General features: G+C 35.5%; 1 protein-coding gene and 1 non-coding gene across 3 annotated transcripts; both read left to right on the forward strand.

Moving 5' to 3' along the window:
- Positions 1-12,599: 12,599 nt before the first annotated feature.
- On the forward strand, positions 12,600-15,663 carry LOC142636194 (putative F-box protein At1g49610). 2 transcript variants are annotated; one of them, XM_075810322.1, is made up of 3 exons: positions 12,600-13,816; positions 14,440-14,619; positions 15,156-15,663. In XM_075810322.1, the coding sequence occupies exons 1-3, from the start codon at positions 12,722-12,724 to the stop codon at positions 15,498-15,500; spliced, it is 1,620 nt and encodes a 539-aa protein (XP_075666437.1). In that variant the 5' UTR covers positions 12,600-12,721; the 3' UTR covers positions 15,501-15,663. The 2 variants fall into 2 exon arrangements, with proteins under 2 accessions (XP_075666437.1, XP_075666438.1); XM_075810323.1 differs by lacking the exon at positions 15,156-15,663 and adding an exon at positions 14,705-14,875 and having other exon boundaries at positions 12,612-13,816.
- A 2,299-nt stretch (positions 15,664-17,962) lies between these two features.
- TRNAD-GUC (transfer RNA aspartic acid (anticodon GUC)) lies at positions 17,963-18,034 on the forward strand. Its single transcript has one exon. It is a non-coding gene; the product is annotated as a tRNA-Asp (tRNA).
- The last annotated feature ends 30 nt before the right edge of the window (positions 18,035-18,064 follow it).

The following is an 18,064-nucleotide window of genomic DNA, read 5'->3' on the forward strand; positions in this document are numbered from 1 at the left end:
TCTCTAACCTTACCAGGTGATACTAGTAAGAGAAAGATCAGGAAGTATGTTGTTCTTCCAACAAAATTTGATCAAGTTTTGCTTCAAGTCCCAAATAATCACAAATCTTTTCAAGCAATTTGAGTCCACTTTTCTCTTTATTTTTACATTTGAAGATGAAAATTTTCAGCTGTGTGGAAATTTTCCACCCTTTTTTTTTTTTTGTTCCTAATCCTTTTGATACTCATGTGTATTTCTATGATGAATGTGAATAGATTTTGATGGAATGATGTAGATTAAATGAATTATGTATTAGGTCTTTTGGATTCCATGGTCAATAAAGTTCACAGCTTAGGTTTATTCGTTTTGTATTCCAATTGTTTGATAAATTGTCCCATTGATTATGTGATATGTGCTTTCCGTTTGCAATTGAGTACACATGTTACACATGTACCCAAAAGGTGTGAATAAAGAAAGAAAGAGATAGCGCACTCAATTCCCCACTGGAAGACGATAAAAAACCTTACCTATGTGCTATGGCTAAAGGAACAAAATGAACTGTGACTGAAAACCACTTAATACACCAGCATAGTGGATATACACACTTTCAATAGAACATTAGTTTAAGCATGTTGAAATAAAGATAATAGAGTTAGAGACTATGAAGTTTGCCTTGGTATTTTTTTACTGATGCCTTACATTTCTTTTTTAGATTTCTTGATGAGTCATAAGAAAAATATGATAAGTGCTTGATATAGTTCTTTCGTGTAATGTGTAATTGTTTTCTTGTAGATGTCTTGAACTAGTGCTGCATCAGGTCAAAAAGGTTTATTTGCATGTGTTACAAGCTCCGGCAGCAAAAATTGATGATGCAAGAGGTCCCTTAACTCAAGGAAGTGTTGCAAGCGGAGAGAATAGTGGTTCATGGTTTTGAGCAATTTTTCTAGTTTAGGATCGTGTTTTGTAATCTTTGGGACTTGTTGTGACTAAGTGCTCTAATGGTTGTTTATACTGTGCCAATTGATTTGTAGCTTGTACTAGTGTTTCATGCGTGATGTTATCATAGGCAATTTTGTTTTTAATAAAAATTTTCTGCAGCTTGAGCAATTTATGCAGAATATGATCCTCAATTTGTCATTAATCAAAATTTTGTACCTATTTATAATTTATTGTGTAATTTGGGTTTTGTTATTGTCAACAAAAATTTGCAAACAGCCAATATTTTGTGGACAAATTATCACACACGCGATCCACATTGCATACTATTCAATTCCTATGCAAATTTGCTTTTTTTTTTATCAATAAACATTACATAATTATATTACACACAAGTTGTCATTACATAACATATATGGAAGCTATTATATATCCTTGCATCTCTCACAAACACTTAACTATCATTACATAATCATTACACCATTATCATTGAACACTTAACTAAACAAGATACAAATTTGAGTACACTTTGTACATTTGAACAAATTACCCACAAATAGGATTCTGTCTTTGATCAACTAATTGGCATATCTTCCAAGTTGATGTTTAGGCCAATACACTTTGAACATCACATGAAGTAAATTGGATGGTATTTCTCCCAAGACTTTTGCATCTTTCTTTACAACTGCAGTTTTTTTAGAGCATATTGAAGTCTTACATTTCCAATTGAATGTCAAGGTTACAACTTGTAACACATTCGATTCCATACATTTGTTTGAGAAAAATTGAAAAATCAAATACAATCATACAATTAAATGTGAAAGCCATTATAACCTATAATAAGTCATTAGAAAAATACAAAGAGAGAAATACAAAAAAGTCATTAAATTTTTCCTTTTTTTCTTTTCATCAGGCCTGACATTTTGATCCACCAAAAAAGAAGTGCCCAGTGAATCTTCTTTTTTTTTTTTCGATGGTGTGCCCAATGAATCTAAGAAACCTACACGCAGAATAAGTAATTCAAATTCAACATTTGTAATCCAAATTCATATTCAAATAATCAAACCATGCCTAAATACAAAATTATTCCATATCTGGGCCGAAAATCAAACAAACTTAGCTATAATATCACCTACCTAATTAAAAAAATCAAAGCAAATTTAGGGAAAGAGTCACAAGCTCATCTTCCAAACCAGACTCCATTGGGTCACCACCAAGGACCACTACCAGCGCCACCAGCCCCAGCGACCACAGAACTACCAAACCCATGTCTACCTTGCAACTGCAACCCCATCAAATTTGGTTTGTGTTCTCAGTGTCCATCTCTTTGGTGCATGTTTCTTTTTCAATAATGTTAACACAAAGTAAAACAATAATGTTAACCCCAGTTGAAGTTAAAGAGTTAAGTCATTTGAATTTTAATTAACAGCCTTTGATTTATTTCAAGTGAATCATGTCCATAAAATGGACACTCTCCATTTCAAATAGAAATGGAGAGGATCCCCATCAGTTCCTCCCATAAAATAGTTATCTATGACCAATTTTCTCAGACTCTCAGACACCATATCCAACCGATTAACCTGACAACATTTATCCAATTTCAAGTATTTCAGTTTAGGACAACCCATTAACACTTTCCTTACGGCATCCTCGCACAACATGGTTAGCATAATAACCAAGCGTGTGAGTGAACTCCAACGTACCAATCCATTAGGCTTAATTTTGCAGAAGCAAAAAAACAATTCAGAAACAAACTCGTTGGTGTAGAGATGCTGAGGCAATAGGTATGCATCAGGTATGCATCAGAAATGCTTAAATCAATAGCTGCAGTTAAATGGAGACTAAGTAGGTCTACCTTGGCAGTTGTGGCGAAACGAAGCCAGAGATCAAGGCGAGGCTTTAAGTCTGGCTCGTAATGGAACCAAACAAAGTACTTTGTGAGCTATGGAGCCCTATGTAGAACCAAGGTGTTATCTATGGCACTAGCGACATCGTCAGTGTATTGGAAGTAATCGTTGTCAAAACTAAGAGAGGGAACAGATGTCCAAAGATAGGCCCATCTTTTGGATAAAATGCCTGTTTTGATAGCATCTTGGGTAGGCAAGAAGGATAGGATTCTGAGTAGGATCGAGTCTAGTAAAGTGCTGATTCGATCTTGTGAGATTGGTGCAAGTTTGTGGCGCTTTTTGTATATAACGGGACACTCACTACTTGTTTCTTCTTCTTCTTTGGAAATGGTGTTTCTATCAAAGCTGGAAGTATGAGTTGATGAATGATTAAGGAAAAAGAGGATGTTGTCTTCATCTTCTTCATCGGAAAAGGGGTTTCTGTCAGACCCGGAAGTATGATTTGAATGATTAAGGAAAAAGTGGAAGTCGTCTTCGCCAGAGGTGGAGCCACGTTGGGGCTAAGGGGGCCATAGCCCCCCTAGCTTTTTGAATTCTCCATTAGAGCTAGTAAAAAATATATATATAAATTGCTGTGAAATAATTTATGCTCTGTTGTTGGTCTCAATTCTTCCTAGTTACTCACTTCTATTTATGCTAGCCCTAGATTAGAAGAAAGGAAATTGCTATGTAAGAATTTATCCTCTGTTGCCCCCCTTCATAACTTACCCTGGCTTATATTGGGTGATTTTAATGAGCTATTGAATAGTAACGACAAACTTGGAGGGAACCCCTTAAATCCCAGACGGGTTCAAATGTTTAAGGAGTGTCTAGACTCATGTAGCATGGTGGACCTAGGTTTTCACGGCCCTAGATTCACTTGGGTCAATAAAAGGGAGGTGGGACACTTCATTCAGGAGAAATTGGACAAAGGTTTTGCAAATACTGATTGGAGAGGAATGTATCCGGAAGCGACAATCCACCACTTGGCCCGCACGCACTCTAACCACTATCCTATTCTTCTCAAGTTGGTTGATTCTGGCCCATCAGGCCTATGCAGGCCCTTTCGCTTCCAACCCATGTGAATGTCACATCCCCTCTTTTCCAAAAGTTGTATATGAGTCATGGACTGAAGATGGACCTCTTAAGACAAATGTTGAGAAGTTCACAGCTGATGTAAAGATTTGGAATAAAGAAATTTTCGATGATATTTTTCAAAGGAAAAAAAGGGTTGAGGCTAGACTTAGAGGAATCCAATCTAACATTGTGGAAGGGCCAAATGAGTACCTCCTGAACCTGGAAAGCCAGCTTAGAAAAGAGTATTTTGAAATCCTCCAATATGAGGAGGAATTCTGGTCTGTGAAATCCAGGTATAACTGGCTTATTCAAGGAGACAGGAACGCGAGCTTCTTCCACATTTTTGCCTTGATAAGAAGAAGAAGAAACAGAATTTTAGGCCTGAAGGATCATCTAGAGAACTGGGTTCATGACGAGAGTGAAGTTGCAGATCTAATCAGGAGTGGCTTTATTAACCTCTTCTCTATTAGTGCAATTAGTGCTCCAAGAAACGTGTGGAGTTTAAGCACTTGGCTTAGCTTCCTCGATGTTGATGATGTAAGCACACTCTGTGCAAACTTAACTAGGCAGGAAGTAAAAAAAGGCTTGTGGAGCCTCAAACCCCTCAAAGCTCTGGGGCCTAATGGCCTCCATGCGGGCTTTTTCCAGGCCTATTAGTACCAAGTAGGGACCTCAGTTATGAATGAAGTGGCCTTGATTTTTCAAAGCTCTACCATGAACCCCCATATGAATGAGACCTTTGTTACCCTCATCCCGAAGTACCCAGGGGCTGACTACCTGGCTTCTTTCAGACCGATCAGTTTGTGCAACACAGTTTACAAAGTAGTCACTAAGATCATAGTCAAGAGACTCAGACCCTTGCTGCCTAAACTCATCTCTCCCCTCCAAACCGCCTTTGTTCCTGGAAGAATAGGGCTGAATAATATGATTATTGCCAAAGAACTCATACATAAAATGTCCCTTAAGAAAGGGAAGGTGGGATATATGGCCATCAAAATCGACTTGGAAAAAGCTTATGATAGATTAGAATGACACTTCATTAGGGACATCCTTGGGCTATATCGGCTTCCTCCACCTCTTATCAAACTTATAATGAGTTGTGTTTTGAGCTCCTCGATTTCAATCCTTCTAAATGGGGGCAAACTTGAGCCTTTTCACCCCTCGAGAGGAATAAGGCAAGGGGATCCCTTATCCCCCTATTTGTTCATTATGTGCATGGAAATAATTGGCTTTCTTATCTCCGAGAAATGTGAGGAGAAATTATGGGACTCGATGACAGTCTCGAGAGGTGGGCTTGCCTTCTCGCACCTTTTCTTTGCCGACCACCTTGTTCTTTTTGCAAAAGCCGATATGAAAAACTGCACAAGTGTGTGAGAGACCCTAGATTCCTTTTGTGAACTGTTGGGTAAAAAAAACAATTTGAACAAGTCTATAGTTTACTTCTCCCCAAACACCAATCCGGATTTTAGGGAAGAATTAAGTGAGATGTTGGGCATTAACTCGACCCCAAACCTCAGTAAGTACTTAGGCTTTCCCCTCAAGCATCCAGGCTCAACGTCCCAAGATTTTAACTTTGTGGTGGAAAGGGTGCAAAACAAGCTGCAAAGGTGGAAAGCCAGTTTATTGTCCATGGCAGGAAGGGTTGTGATGGCTCAAATTGTCCTCTCAGCCATCCCCGCCTACGTGATGCAAGGAAGCATTCTCCCTACCCAAGTGTTGAATAACTTAGACAAGGTAAACCAAAACTTTATGTGGGGTACGACGGATGAAACAAAAAAAAAATGCATATGATTAGCTGGAAAAAATTTTCTAGACCAAAACGCCGAGGGGGTTTGGGTATCCAGGAAGCTAGAGGGAAAATTTTAACCCTAGCTGCCAAGCTATGTTGGAGGATGGAGGACTCAAAAAATGTTGGTTGGGTTGAAGTCTTAAGGAATAAATACTAAGTGGGTTCACTTATAAAAACAGAGCTCATACTAGAATTTGGAATGTTGTGATTAAAGGTAGAGATATTTGTGAGAAGGGATCGAAATGGATTGTGGGTTGCAACAACACTCTTAGCTTTTGGAATGACAAATGGCTGAATATTGGCACAATGAGATCCTTTATTCAAGGTCCCTTGAATAGATGGGAGGATGGGATTCGACTCAAGGAAGTGATAATGAACAATGGCTAGAACTTAGCAAACATATCCTTTGTTTTCCCCATTCTCATCCATAAGGCAGTGTTGGTTACCCTGCTAAGAAGATTTTCTACAAGGGAGGACCAAAGAAGCTGGATTTCAAGCTCAAATGGGGATTTTGACCCAAAAAATGCGTATCTGCTAGCAATTGACGAGAATCTAGAGGCCCTAAATTTCCACGGTAAATGGATATGGAAACTAAAAACTTTGCCCAAGATCCAAATTTTCCTTTGGAAGTGTCTGCAACGCAATTTACCAGTTAAATGCATCCTTGCCTAGAGATGCCTTGTTGGTGGTCTGGGTGGTTATGATAGCTACCTTGATTCTGAGGAGAGCATTATCCACGTTCTTAGGGACTACCCGATAGCAAAATCCTTTTGGGAAAGATTAAGCTGCCCCCCTCCCCTCAAACAATCCTTTTCTAGAGATCTTAAGAGTTGGATCAAAATGAATGCCTCAGGCTCTATGTAGGGACTCGACAAAGACTATGATTGGAGCTCCTTTTTTCTGTTTGGTGTGTGGAATTTATGGCTTCAATGGAACAGAAGGGCCTTCAAACATCAACCTCCAAATCCATATCTAATGAAGGTAGTGGAAATGCAAACAAGAGAGTTTTTGTATTGTGTGGTGGAACCAAACACGGAGAAGGAAAGGCATGCGAAGCAAGTGAAATGGTCAAAACCAGCTGAAGGTTGGCTAAAGTTGAATACTGATGGCTCAGTTGTCAGCACAAGTGGGCTCTCGGGGTGTGACGGACTCCTTAAGGACAGTGCGGGTCAGTGGATTGTGGGCTTTGCAAAGTCTATATTTGTAAGTTTGAGTATTGTTGTGGAACTTTGAGCCTTGAGGGAAGGTCTGAATTTGTGTATAGAACGGGATGCACTGGCTGTGGACATAGAACTTGATGCATCTGCAACAATTTCCTTAGTTGCTAACAATGTCAATACTAATGGTGATTTGTCTGGTCTTGTTGATGATTGTAGGGAATTGTTGTTGCGGCTGCCTTAAGTTAAATTGTCTCATTGCTTCAGGGAGGCAAATTTTTGTGGCAATGCCTTAGCTAAACTAGGATCAGCTTCAGCTGATGTGTCTTCAATTTTTGTAACCCCTCCCCTGCTATTTTACAACTTCTTCAAGCTAATATGATGGGCTTGTATCGCCCCAGACTTTGTTCTAATGTTGTTCCTGTTCTTGTTCCTCAGTTAATGTTATGATCTTGATTACCCAAAACAAATTATAAATTACTAAAATTACATGTAAATTTATTCACCGGCCCCCCCAAATTTAAGAGTTGACTCTCTCAAAATTTAAAATTGGCATCTAAAATTTTTGAACTAGTCCAATAAATGTAAAATATTGTGGACAAAGCACTATTCAAATGGTAAAAAAAACCAAAGAAAAAAAAAGAATGAATCTGGTACAAAAAGCCTAACAAAAAAAAAAATCTCCATTGGCCCATTCCTCAGCCCATAGCTCTCCAAATATTAGCAAAGCCCCAAATCTCCTTTTAACATATTCCAAATCCAAAAACAAAAAACAAAAACATAACAAATCTGTATCATACAGTTATTTTGTATGCATCCACAAATGTTGTTTCCTCGGCTCCAGGCTTCTGCTCCTGCTCCTGCTCCAATTAATTCCAATGGCAACCATTAGTATCTCTCTTTGTTTTTGCTATTATGTACCGTCATTCTTTTTTATTACAAGTTATGTTTTGGAAGAAGATATAGAATGTGTTTGGATTCAGATTATAAGTTCCATGTTTTGCTTTTTGCATTTTGCTTCTTTTTCTTTTTTTTCTTCTTTTCTGTTGCAGGTCTGCTGCGGGGGGGACAAACGCGCAGTGCGCGCACTGTTCACGTATTTTTTTAGCAATTTTTTTTATTAAAAATGGATCATGCAACACTATTCGCACATTTAAAAATTATTTTGCTACAGTTTTTTCAGTTTTCAGCAATAAGTTCTATCCAAACGGACCCATAGTAAAGCTACTGGCTGAGTGTATGGTTAAAAAGAAAATAGCTTTTTATGTGCCGTACATCACTTTAAAAATGTGGCGGAAGGTGAATTGATGTTTGTGTATTTGTTTATAGCATATTATTATGTTATATGTAAAAATGGTATGGTTGAGTTTATAACTTAAATAATAATAATAATAATAATAATAATAATAATAATAATAATAATAATAGAGTTGGGTTCAAGTTACACCAGGTGTAACTCTAAGCAATGTTACACCACCTAATAACTTGTTATAGAATTCATATTTTGAGAATTCTACTGTTGAATTATATGTTTTATATGTTCTTAACATGCATGCATGCCAATTTTCATACCAATCGGATGTAATTTACCATTCGATCCATAAATTCATTTTTATGCATTATTTTAAACTACAAAAATTTGAATTTAAACAATTAATTGATGACACGGCCATTGATCTTTGATTATCTTTAAATTTTGCAAGCACGAAGAATATATGAAGATAATATATGAAGATAATATAATCTAACAGTGAATTTGTCAAAATTCGCATCTAATTAAAAAATATTGAGTGGTGTAGCATTACTTAACTTGCACTTTAACCCAACCCATAATAATAATAATATAGTGTTGTATACATTGAGTGATTATATTTTGTATTATTACCTTGCTTCAAACTTTATTTGGTTTTATTTGGTTGGCATTTCTTGATGTGTCCATTACATCTGGAGCTCGAATTTTTCTTTTCCCATTCTAAGTATTAAAATTATCAACAACAAAAAAAAACACTTGAATGACTCGTTTATAATTTATAAATGACTTGTTTTTAATTTTTATGACATAAATTACTTGTTTGGGGTCTTCCATTTAAATATAATGATAAAAAAAAGCTTTAAGAATTTTGTTATATTTAGCTTGCCCCCCTACAAAAAGTTCCTGGCTTCGCTATTGGTCTTTGCTGTAAGCTGAGCTTCTCTCAGTTTCACCATCGATAGAACCATAGCTTTCGCTTTCTTCATCCATTCTCAACTCAGTAGCTACTAGACCAACTACTGATGTGCTACATTCTCTTTTTTGTTTTTGTTTTATTGGGATATTGTTTTATTCCAAAGTTCTATCACGGCATTACCAATACACGACTTTTATCATTTTATGTATGTCCCTAGCCCAGTGTTGCAGCCATGCAGTAGAGGCTAACTTTTGAGGAAAATTGTTAGATATTTTTGAAGTAAAAAGAAAGCATCCTCTCATATTTATGGTAGACCCCACCATAAATTTAATGAACAAACTCTAACTATCATGAATATGAGAGGATGAAGTATCATTCTTCGTGCTCTAAAAGTATCTAAGAATTAATCAACTTTTGAACTCATTTCATTTCTATAAAAAAATTTAAAAAAAAAAAAAATTGAACTCATAACATTTCCAAAGGCTAATAAGATGGAGCTTGTTAAAATTTGGGTTGTACAAGATAAAATTCTTTCGCTTTTTTAACCATTGTACTTCTGCCTTCTGGCACTTCGAATTTTTTAACTCAATGTCATTAGATTATCACCTACATTTTGTAATTTATTTAACTTTAATCATGTAACCGTTTGTCCGTTTATGCCTAAAACACCTAAATATTTGATAAAACGGCTAAAAGAGATGTGGTATCATGAAATTTAACGATTGTGGGTTATATATCACGTCATGGAACACAATCATCAGTGGGTGTGCACAAAATAGGATGATGGCTTTTCATTACTTTTTTTTTGGGGGGGGGGGGGGGGTGGGGGGGGGGTTAATAAGGGATTTAATGTAAAACTAAGGAGCTGGAACAAGTTACCGTAGAATTATCCATTACAAAACAACCCCAAGCCACTGCGGGGGTGTTGCAAAATACAACAATTTTTGGGATCTAAGACTTCTCCAAGCTACCAAGAGCATCCATACACCTATTAGCTTCTCTAAATGCATGTTGGTTCTACATATTAGGTATTCTCCACGAGATATCTGCAATCATCGACCAAAGGCAACAAACATGAAAGAATGTCAACAAAGTTGCTTAGAAATGAGACCACAATCAACACGTCTAATTCAACAATAATATGAGATCAGTAATCTTGTGAATTGGACTTATGTGCATGAGCATGGACAAGAGATTACTGACTGCCACATTGTTATGAACTTACCTTGATTTAATTTATGCTATGTTTGGAAGTTTTGAGAGAGATGAGAGTAGAGGGGAGTAGAGGAAAGGAGAGTAGTGGAGAGGAGAATAGAGGGGAATAGTTATCATCCACTTTGTTTGAATGTTTTTAAAATTAAGTAAGGGGGTGGGGAATAATTAGTCTTTTCTTTTGTAATTTTGTTAATATGATAAGGGTAAATTTGATAATTCATTTAGTCAAGCATTTTTGTGCCCCACTCTCTCTTCAAATCTCTCCAATTTATGGAAATTAAAAATGAGGGGTTAGAAATAGTTCAAACCCTCCAAATCCCTCCACCTCCTTCCTTAAAAAACATCCAAACAAGGTAATTAAATTACTCTCCCTCCCTCTACTCTACTCTACTCTTCCTCCTTCCTCCAACATCCAAACATAGCATTAGTTATCTTCTGCATTCACTGATGACAGTTTTTTTTAAACTAGTTAGTTTAGAGAGAAATTCTTCAAACTTGTCACATATCTCATTTTTGGGTGTGAATTTTGAAAATCTAATCGTTAAATTTCATATTCTTTATGTTTTTAACATGCATATCAAATTTCGTTCAAATCGGATGTTTTTATTATTCGATCAATGAACTTATTTTTTATATACAATTTTAGATCACAAAAACTTGAAATCTTGTTTAATGATAAAACAATTGATTTTTTATTTTCTTGAAATTTTGCAAACATGAAGGATATAATAAGAACATGCAATCCAACGGTTCAATTTTCAAAATTCACACTCAATATAAATACATATGAAGAATTTGTGAGTTTCTCTCCAATCTAGTTTGGAGAGAAACTTTGTCTATTTAGAAATAGGTTTTGTTAATTTCTTTCACATGAATAATTTTTACAAATTTTCATTTGGAGATATGGTTTTTGGGAAATTACATATTGATTTGAGGTATTGAGGTTTAGTTTTGCTTCACATTTAAGGAAGGTAGTTGGTATAAAATGATACCATGTCAACAGTATCAAAATTCAATAAGTGTGAGACATATGTCTCTCGTTTATTGGATTCTGATACGAATGACGTGGTATCATTTGATATAAAATACTTTTTCTGAAGTAAACTTCTTTGTAAATTCTTGTTATAGGTGCACATCTCTTTAGACATGGATAAAAACATGCAAGTGACATGGGTCAAAGATGAATGACGATAAGTCATCTCCTTCGATTGTTTTAGAATGCAACAACATCTTCTGGGAGAAGAGGAGATAAAATTTTGTAGCTCAAGGATAAAGATTATAGTTATCTATTTAATAGAAGATACACCACTTCTCAATTTCCAGTTACATTTGTTCTGGAAAGGACTTTGGTCATAGTGATCAACACTAGACCACTTTGATCAATGTAGCAATGATGTGCATCTTCTGTTTCCTTATGACCTCTCATATGTTGATTACATGCAGCAGTAATGGGACACATTGGATAAGCAAATGCAACCGTTGCACCATGAATGGCTCCAAAAGAGAATCATGAAGATGAAGACATACCATTATTAAAGGATGGGTTTGAATCTTATAATATATACATGTCACATTGTGTAATGTACATTGTGACACATCACCATGCCACATTATAGTGTCGAATTCAAGTCAACTAATTATGTACACAAAAAATTGACAATATTTTTTTACAACAATTGAGTTAACAAGCTTGTATTGGTTATTATCTAAACTCACTACTGGCATTATTTTATTTCTTATCACTAATAGTGTAGCACAACAACAAATATCAATTTTTTTGTATTTCTAGACTTTCTTGTGCATTCCATGCCACCTCAACAACATTGTTGACCAATATACTTGGATAGACATGATTATTTTTACATAAAAAAAAAAACCTTTGATAGACATTGACCCTCATTTTGCTTCCCCTCCTTGTTTTTCTCATCTATTTTAATTTGTGGTCGGTTTACTTTTTCTTTTATTTTTTTATGAAAGGGATTTTTAAATTAAATGTGGTTTTCAAAATTCAAATTCTAAGTTTATTTATTTCAGACTTTGAATTTTGAATTATGACTTCAATATGATTAGAAGTAAAATTGGCTAATGATCAAAATTCAAAGTCTACTTATCTAGATCTTTGCTTTAGACTAAGATACTAATCGTTTTTTGGTGTAGGTGGGAATTAAATTTCAGATATTTTATTCAACTATTAAGAGACTTTACTAGTTGAGACTTGAAAATTACTATCAAAATAATTCTTACTTTATGATTTAATTTCAACATTTGAAAACTATATAATTTAATTTGAAAATTTGAACCACCCACTTTATGTTAAAAATAAAAAATAAAAACCACCCCAAAAATATAGGGTTTATAATGTAATTTGCAATTACCAATTGACTCAATAAAAAAAAATCTTTTCACTAGACGGTAGGTCGCTCCTTCGACATGAAAAATCCTGTTCTTATCGAAAGACTTGAGTTGTAAAACAGATTCACCAACAGAACCGAACTGAAGAAGAGACAGTTGATAATGGAGGCAGAGGCAGAAGCAGAACGAAGCTCAACTTCCAGCGAAGACATCAGCGTCTCCTCCTACGATTCCAGCCTCGTGAAAAACCCCAATTCCGAAGAAGAACAAAGAGAAGAAGAGGAACAGAGTGACTGTAACGATTACGAAGATGTTCACCAAGCTAAGCGTCGCAAATATGTGGCAGTGTTCAGAGACAGCGACGATGAAGATCGAATCAGCGATTTATCGGACTCGATCATCCTCAGCATCCTCGCGTTCTTGCCCACGAAAGACGCTATCAAAACCGGCGTTTTGTCGAAAAGATGGGTTCAGCTTTGGACCTCTATTCCTTCTCTCAGTTTCAGCGACGCTGGTTATTTCAAGAACGCTAAAGTTTTCGCCTCTAATGTGGATAGTGCTTTACTCCTACACAGTGCTCCGAAGCTCTCGAATTTCTTGCTCGAATTCTGGTACAATTCACAGTTTAAGACTCGAGTCGATGACTGGGTTCGTTTCGCCACAGCTGCGAAGGTAGACCAACTCAGTCTTAAATTGTCATCGAATCATTATAAGAATTCTGAGGCATATGTATTGCCTGAGGATCTTTATGCCAATGAATTTGTTTCTGAATTCGAATTTTGTTTCTGCAAAATTTTCCCAACTGGGGTTGTGAATTGGAGTTCACTCAAGCGATTGTGCATTGGGTACACGGCTTTGCCTGAAGAGGCGATAGCGAAAGTGCTGATGGGTAGTCCTAAACTTGAATACTTGGAATTGTGTAATTGTTGTCAGGTTAAACTGTTGGGCATAGTTTCTGATAGTCTGAGAAAATTGGTAATAAAAGACCATTTGCGACATTCGTATTTCCCTGCAGTGGAGTTGGAAATTGTGGCTCCGAAGATTGAGTCATTGGAAATTCTGGGAAACTTTGATAGAAATAAGTGTCGGATCAAAGACGTGTCGGCATTGGTTGAGGCTAAACTTGATTTCCACATGTCTATGGGTTGTAGATGTAAAAAGGAAGATGCTTGTAAGGAGTATCAAGACATTGTGAGGGGACTTCTTGAGAGTGTGCATCATGTCAAAGAGCTTACTGTTGGCCCATGGTGTCTCATGGTTGGTTTTTTCTTGATAGCTTTCTCTGTTGTTTATTTATTTATTTATTTATTTCCTTTCGATCGTTCATCTTATGCAAAAATACATGTTTAAAATTGATTGCTAATGTTGATATCAATTTGCAGAGGCATGAATGTATCAAAATTATAGCTTTTTATTGTTGGTAGTCTCATTGTTTGGCTAGTCCCTGCATATAGAATAACGCATGGTAACAACCATTTTGACGTAGTAACAAACAGATGCAATAACAAAATTGAAGATCAGAAAATAAAAGGATAGATAGCCAAAGAGTACAACGCCTATGCTTTGATGATTTGGGTGTTTTGGACTGTTGTCGTTGGGATCTTGTGGCAGGAGTGGGTGGTTTGAAGGTTGGGTTTAAGGGTGAACTGCCAGGTGTGGTTGTTGTGACAGCGTTTGGAATTTTCTTATTTGTTATGGCTTTGGTTGTTATCAATGGTGATGCATGAAAAATCACGTATGGGATTTATTGACATTTATCTAAGTTTGTGTTCTGCAAAACATTATAGCTAAATTGTTCGCTGGCAATATATTTAACTTAAAGCACATGGTCGTATTCACTTTACCTCATTGCGGTCTGCTTCTTGCTTTGATGGACCTAGGTTCTATCTATAATGTCAGTGAAACATCGGCCTTTTCCATCTTTGAAGTGCAAACGTTTAACGGTGAAAACAAGCATGAAGAAATGGGACTTCCTTGGCATTGCAAGCCTGCTTCAAAGTTCGCCATATGTTGAGACATTGGTTATGGACATCAAATCCCCCGACAACTCAGGGTCAGAGGTATGTTTTTCTTGGACCAATTTCCAGAGTTTCATATCAATTATAGTTTGATGAAGGATTACTCTCAGTTCTTTATCTTTTTTAGTTCAATGTGTCAAACTGTTTTTGGAGTCACCTCAAGGAGCTTGGAGCCTTAGCCCCCTTTAATTTCTTGGCTTAAAGAGTTATTGTTGGTTGTCAATCTTTCTAAAGTGGCCATTCTGTGGATTTTTTTTACTCAAAATCCTATCATTTGATAATTTTCTTATACAACAACGATGTCAATAGTAGATTTTTGGAAATCAGTTTGCCTGCATAAGAGGACATTCATTGTTTAAGTTACTGTCCAGAACTCCATAACAACATGACAAAATATCATCATCTAAACTGAACTTCAAAACAGATGTGGTTCAAGTCATAGTCCAGTAGTAGTGACTAGTGAATCATTTGAGGTGGTTGATGTTTGTAGGTCGAACCCTCCCTCCCCCCTCCCACACTATCTATCTATTAAATAAATAAGGAACTTCAAAACAAACTGATGTACATTTATTATGTAGTTTCTAGGAAGACGCTACTTCCACACTCGCAAGTTTAATGAAGTGAGCCATTGGAAATCAAAGAAAATCCGTTTCAAGTCTTTGCTGCAGTACCTCAAAACAGTCAAGATTTGTGGTTGTGTAGAAAGGTTGTTCCACAGAAAGGAAGTATTCATTTCAGTTGTACAATTTCTGCTCAAGAATGCAAAGGTGCTGGAAAAGATGGTTATCAGTGAAGCATTGGTAACTCAAAACCAGCATATGGTACATGAATTTCGACAACTGGCTCAAAAGTTAATTAGCTTCCCCAAATCCTCTCCTCAAGTAATGGTCATGTCATGTTCCCATATCAGTAAAATCATATAAAGTTATTCTATCCTCTGAAACTATTGGGTTCTCAAAAATATATAGTAGTTGTACAGATTACAGATTACAGATTCAAAGAACTTAAATCTTGCTAAGAATTTGATTCAACTTCCGTTGCTTTGTACTTATGTCTTCTTAGTGGTATGAAGCTTGTCTTTGGATATATCCATGGTTGTCGGTGGTTATTTGCTTATCAAGTTTATTTTGATTCTAATCACGCAGTTTCAAACTTTCAATGAGATTGTCAAAATTTTCTAATATCCTTCGGTTCTTTTTTAATTGAATCACATATTTTTCCCATATGCCTCACTTGTGCACAAGTGGTTTATCACTAGCGCATTGATCCACCAAAGAAATGCAAAGAAGAAACGGAATAGGTTGCTTCTGTCTTATAATTGCTGGGAAAAAATTTTGTTATATGTTTGAGGAATTTTCATATTGACCAGTTTTAACTTGTGGATAGTCTGTGTATTCAATTCTTTCGGGATCAACTGCACTCCCATTGTAATATTATCTCTTTGAAAACCAATTATCATTAAACTATTTTATCTTATCTTATTTTTATATGTTTTGCTTTATATTCAATTGATGTGAAAATTTCTACTATTAATTTGACTGTAGTTGAATTTGTCTTTGTCTTTGCTTATAAAGGTTGAGATCTTCGGCTGATTCTGTTGTGAAGTGAAAACGCAACAGTAACTTTGATATAAAAAATATATATATATATATTCTGGACATTTTATAACTTTATAACATTATTCTAGAAAAGTTAATTGAATCTCAATGAAAATCTCTTGAAAATTTTTGTTTACTAGTAATAACCAAAATATAAGAGAAATTAATGTAAAATTTTCACAAATAGACAACAATTTCATTAATCCAAAAGAGCAATGCTCAGACTCCAGACTTCTTCACGCTGACGCGAAGTATGCTCATGAGACTCACGCGTACGGAGATGGAACAATGGGCCGCGATTGCATGGAGCATATGGAATTCACGTAACAAAATTTGTTTTGAAAACACCCACACTCGCCCAGATATTATTCTTCATGGCGCCACATCTCTCCTGCATGAGTACCAGGCTCTAGTAGCTACCCAACAAACACATTAGGCCACTGAACTGATGGATTGTCTTATTTTTTATTGTTGTTTTCATCTTTTTCGGCTGTTTTGCTGTAAGGTAGTTCAGAGGTAGTGTGCTTGTCCTGCTGCAAGGCTAGTGTGTAGCCTTCTGTGGCTGCAGGACCATTATTATACCTCTTGTACCTTTTCTTTATTTAATATACCGATTCTCTATTCTTAGTAAAAAAAAAAAAAAAACAGTTAGATGATAAAAAAATAATACAACAAAAAGGTAATGATGAAAATAATTTTAATACTTTTCAAACATATAATACTTCCAACCATTTTTGAAGAACATAAAGAATGAAAATATTTTTTAATGATATATCTTATACTAACTAATTAGAGGTCAGTTTTGGTGCAACGTCAAGTGCGAGAATTTAAGGCTTGTTTGATACATGTGTTTAAAAATTGTTATTTAAAAATATTTATAAAAGTACGTGTGGGTGAAAAAGTGTGTGAAAATGCATAAAATATTGTTTAAAAACTAAAAATGGTTGTTTTAAAACAACCACCAAACACCCCCTTAGTCTCTTCAAAAAAAATTAAGCGTAAGATTACCACCATGACCTCTCCAAATTTGGTTAAGTAGGAGTTTTGTGTACTAAATGCAAATGATATATATTATATTTCTACTAAGAAATTAAAAAGACTTCACTTATCATGGTTTACATTCTAGAGTCATTCTTTGTACTTTGTCTCAAATATGTATGAGTTCTTCTATGGATACACAATATTCAAGATATTATTAGATACAACAAAATTTTATAAAATTTTCATAATAAATTGAAGTGTCAGTTTACTATAGTCAAATAATTTAATATAATAATTATAGTTGAACCCACCACAATTGGATAATTATGAAAATATTTAGAGGGTTTTGAGTTTGAAAATGCTTTTTTTTTTTTAATATAAACCCATTCTGTTGTTATTCATAATTGAGCAACAAGGCACACAATTTTTTCATAACTTGCTAAGCTAACAAATTGTGATTAGAGCAACATTATTTTCATACAAGGTCATCAATTATGAAATATTTTGCTACAACATTTATTTTATTGTTATTTTTTTTTAATGAGAAGGTAAATTTGTCGTGATTATATATATAAGTCCCATAAATGCACATACCAATGCCCAATAGAGTCATTAAACGACCCCATACATATATTTGAAGGATGATTATATAAAAAATAACAGAATCCTCTTGCAAAGTGATCCATTCTTTGAAAGCCTATCCACTCCAGTATCGCAAGAAGTGTGCAGTTCTCGGTGGGCTGTGTTGTATTTTCCCAGCTAGTTTATATTCATATAATATTAGTTAAAAGTCCTCAACCAACAAGGTCGTTGTAGTATAGTGGTAAGTATTCCCGCCTGTCACGCGGGTGACCCGGGTTCGATCCCCGGCAACGGCGTCTTTTTTTAAAATTTCGTTTTAAAACACC

This window comes from Castanea sativa, chromosome 5, assembly GCF_040712315.1.
Source record: "Castanea sativa cultivar Marrone di Chiusa Pesio chromosome 5, ASM4071231v1".
Taxonomy (NCBI): Eukaryota; Viridiplantae; Streptophyta; class Magnoliopsida; order Fagales; family Fagaceae; genus Castanea; species Castanea sativa.

Coding starts and splice junctions, on each gene's coding strand:
- LOC142636194 (XM_075810322.1), top strand. CDS start 12,722: ATGGAGGCAGAGGCAGAAGCAGAACGAAGCTCAACTTCCAGCGAAGAC. Junction 13,817..14,439: donor TTGGCCCATGGTGTCTCATG/GTTGGTTTTTTC, acceptor TGATGGACCTAG/GTTCTATCTATAATGTCAGT. Junction 14,620..15,155: donor CCGACAACTCAGGGTCAGAG/GTATGTTTTTCT, acceptor TTTATTATGTAG/TTTCTAGGAAGACGCTACTT.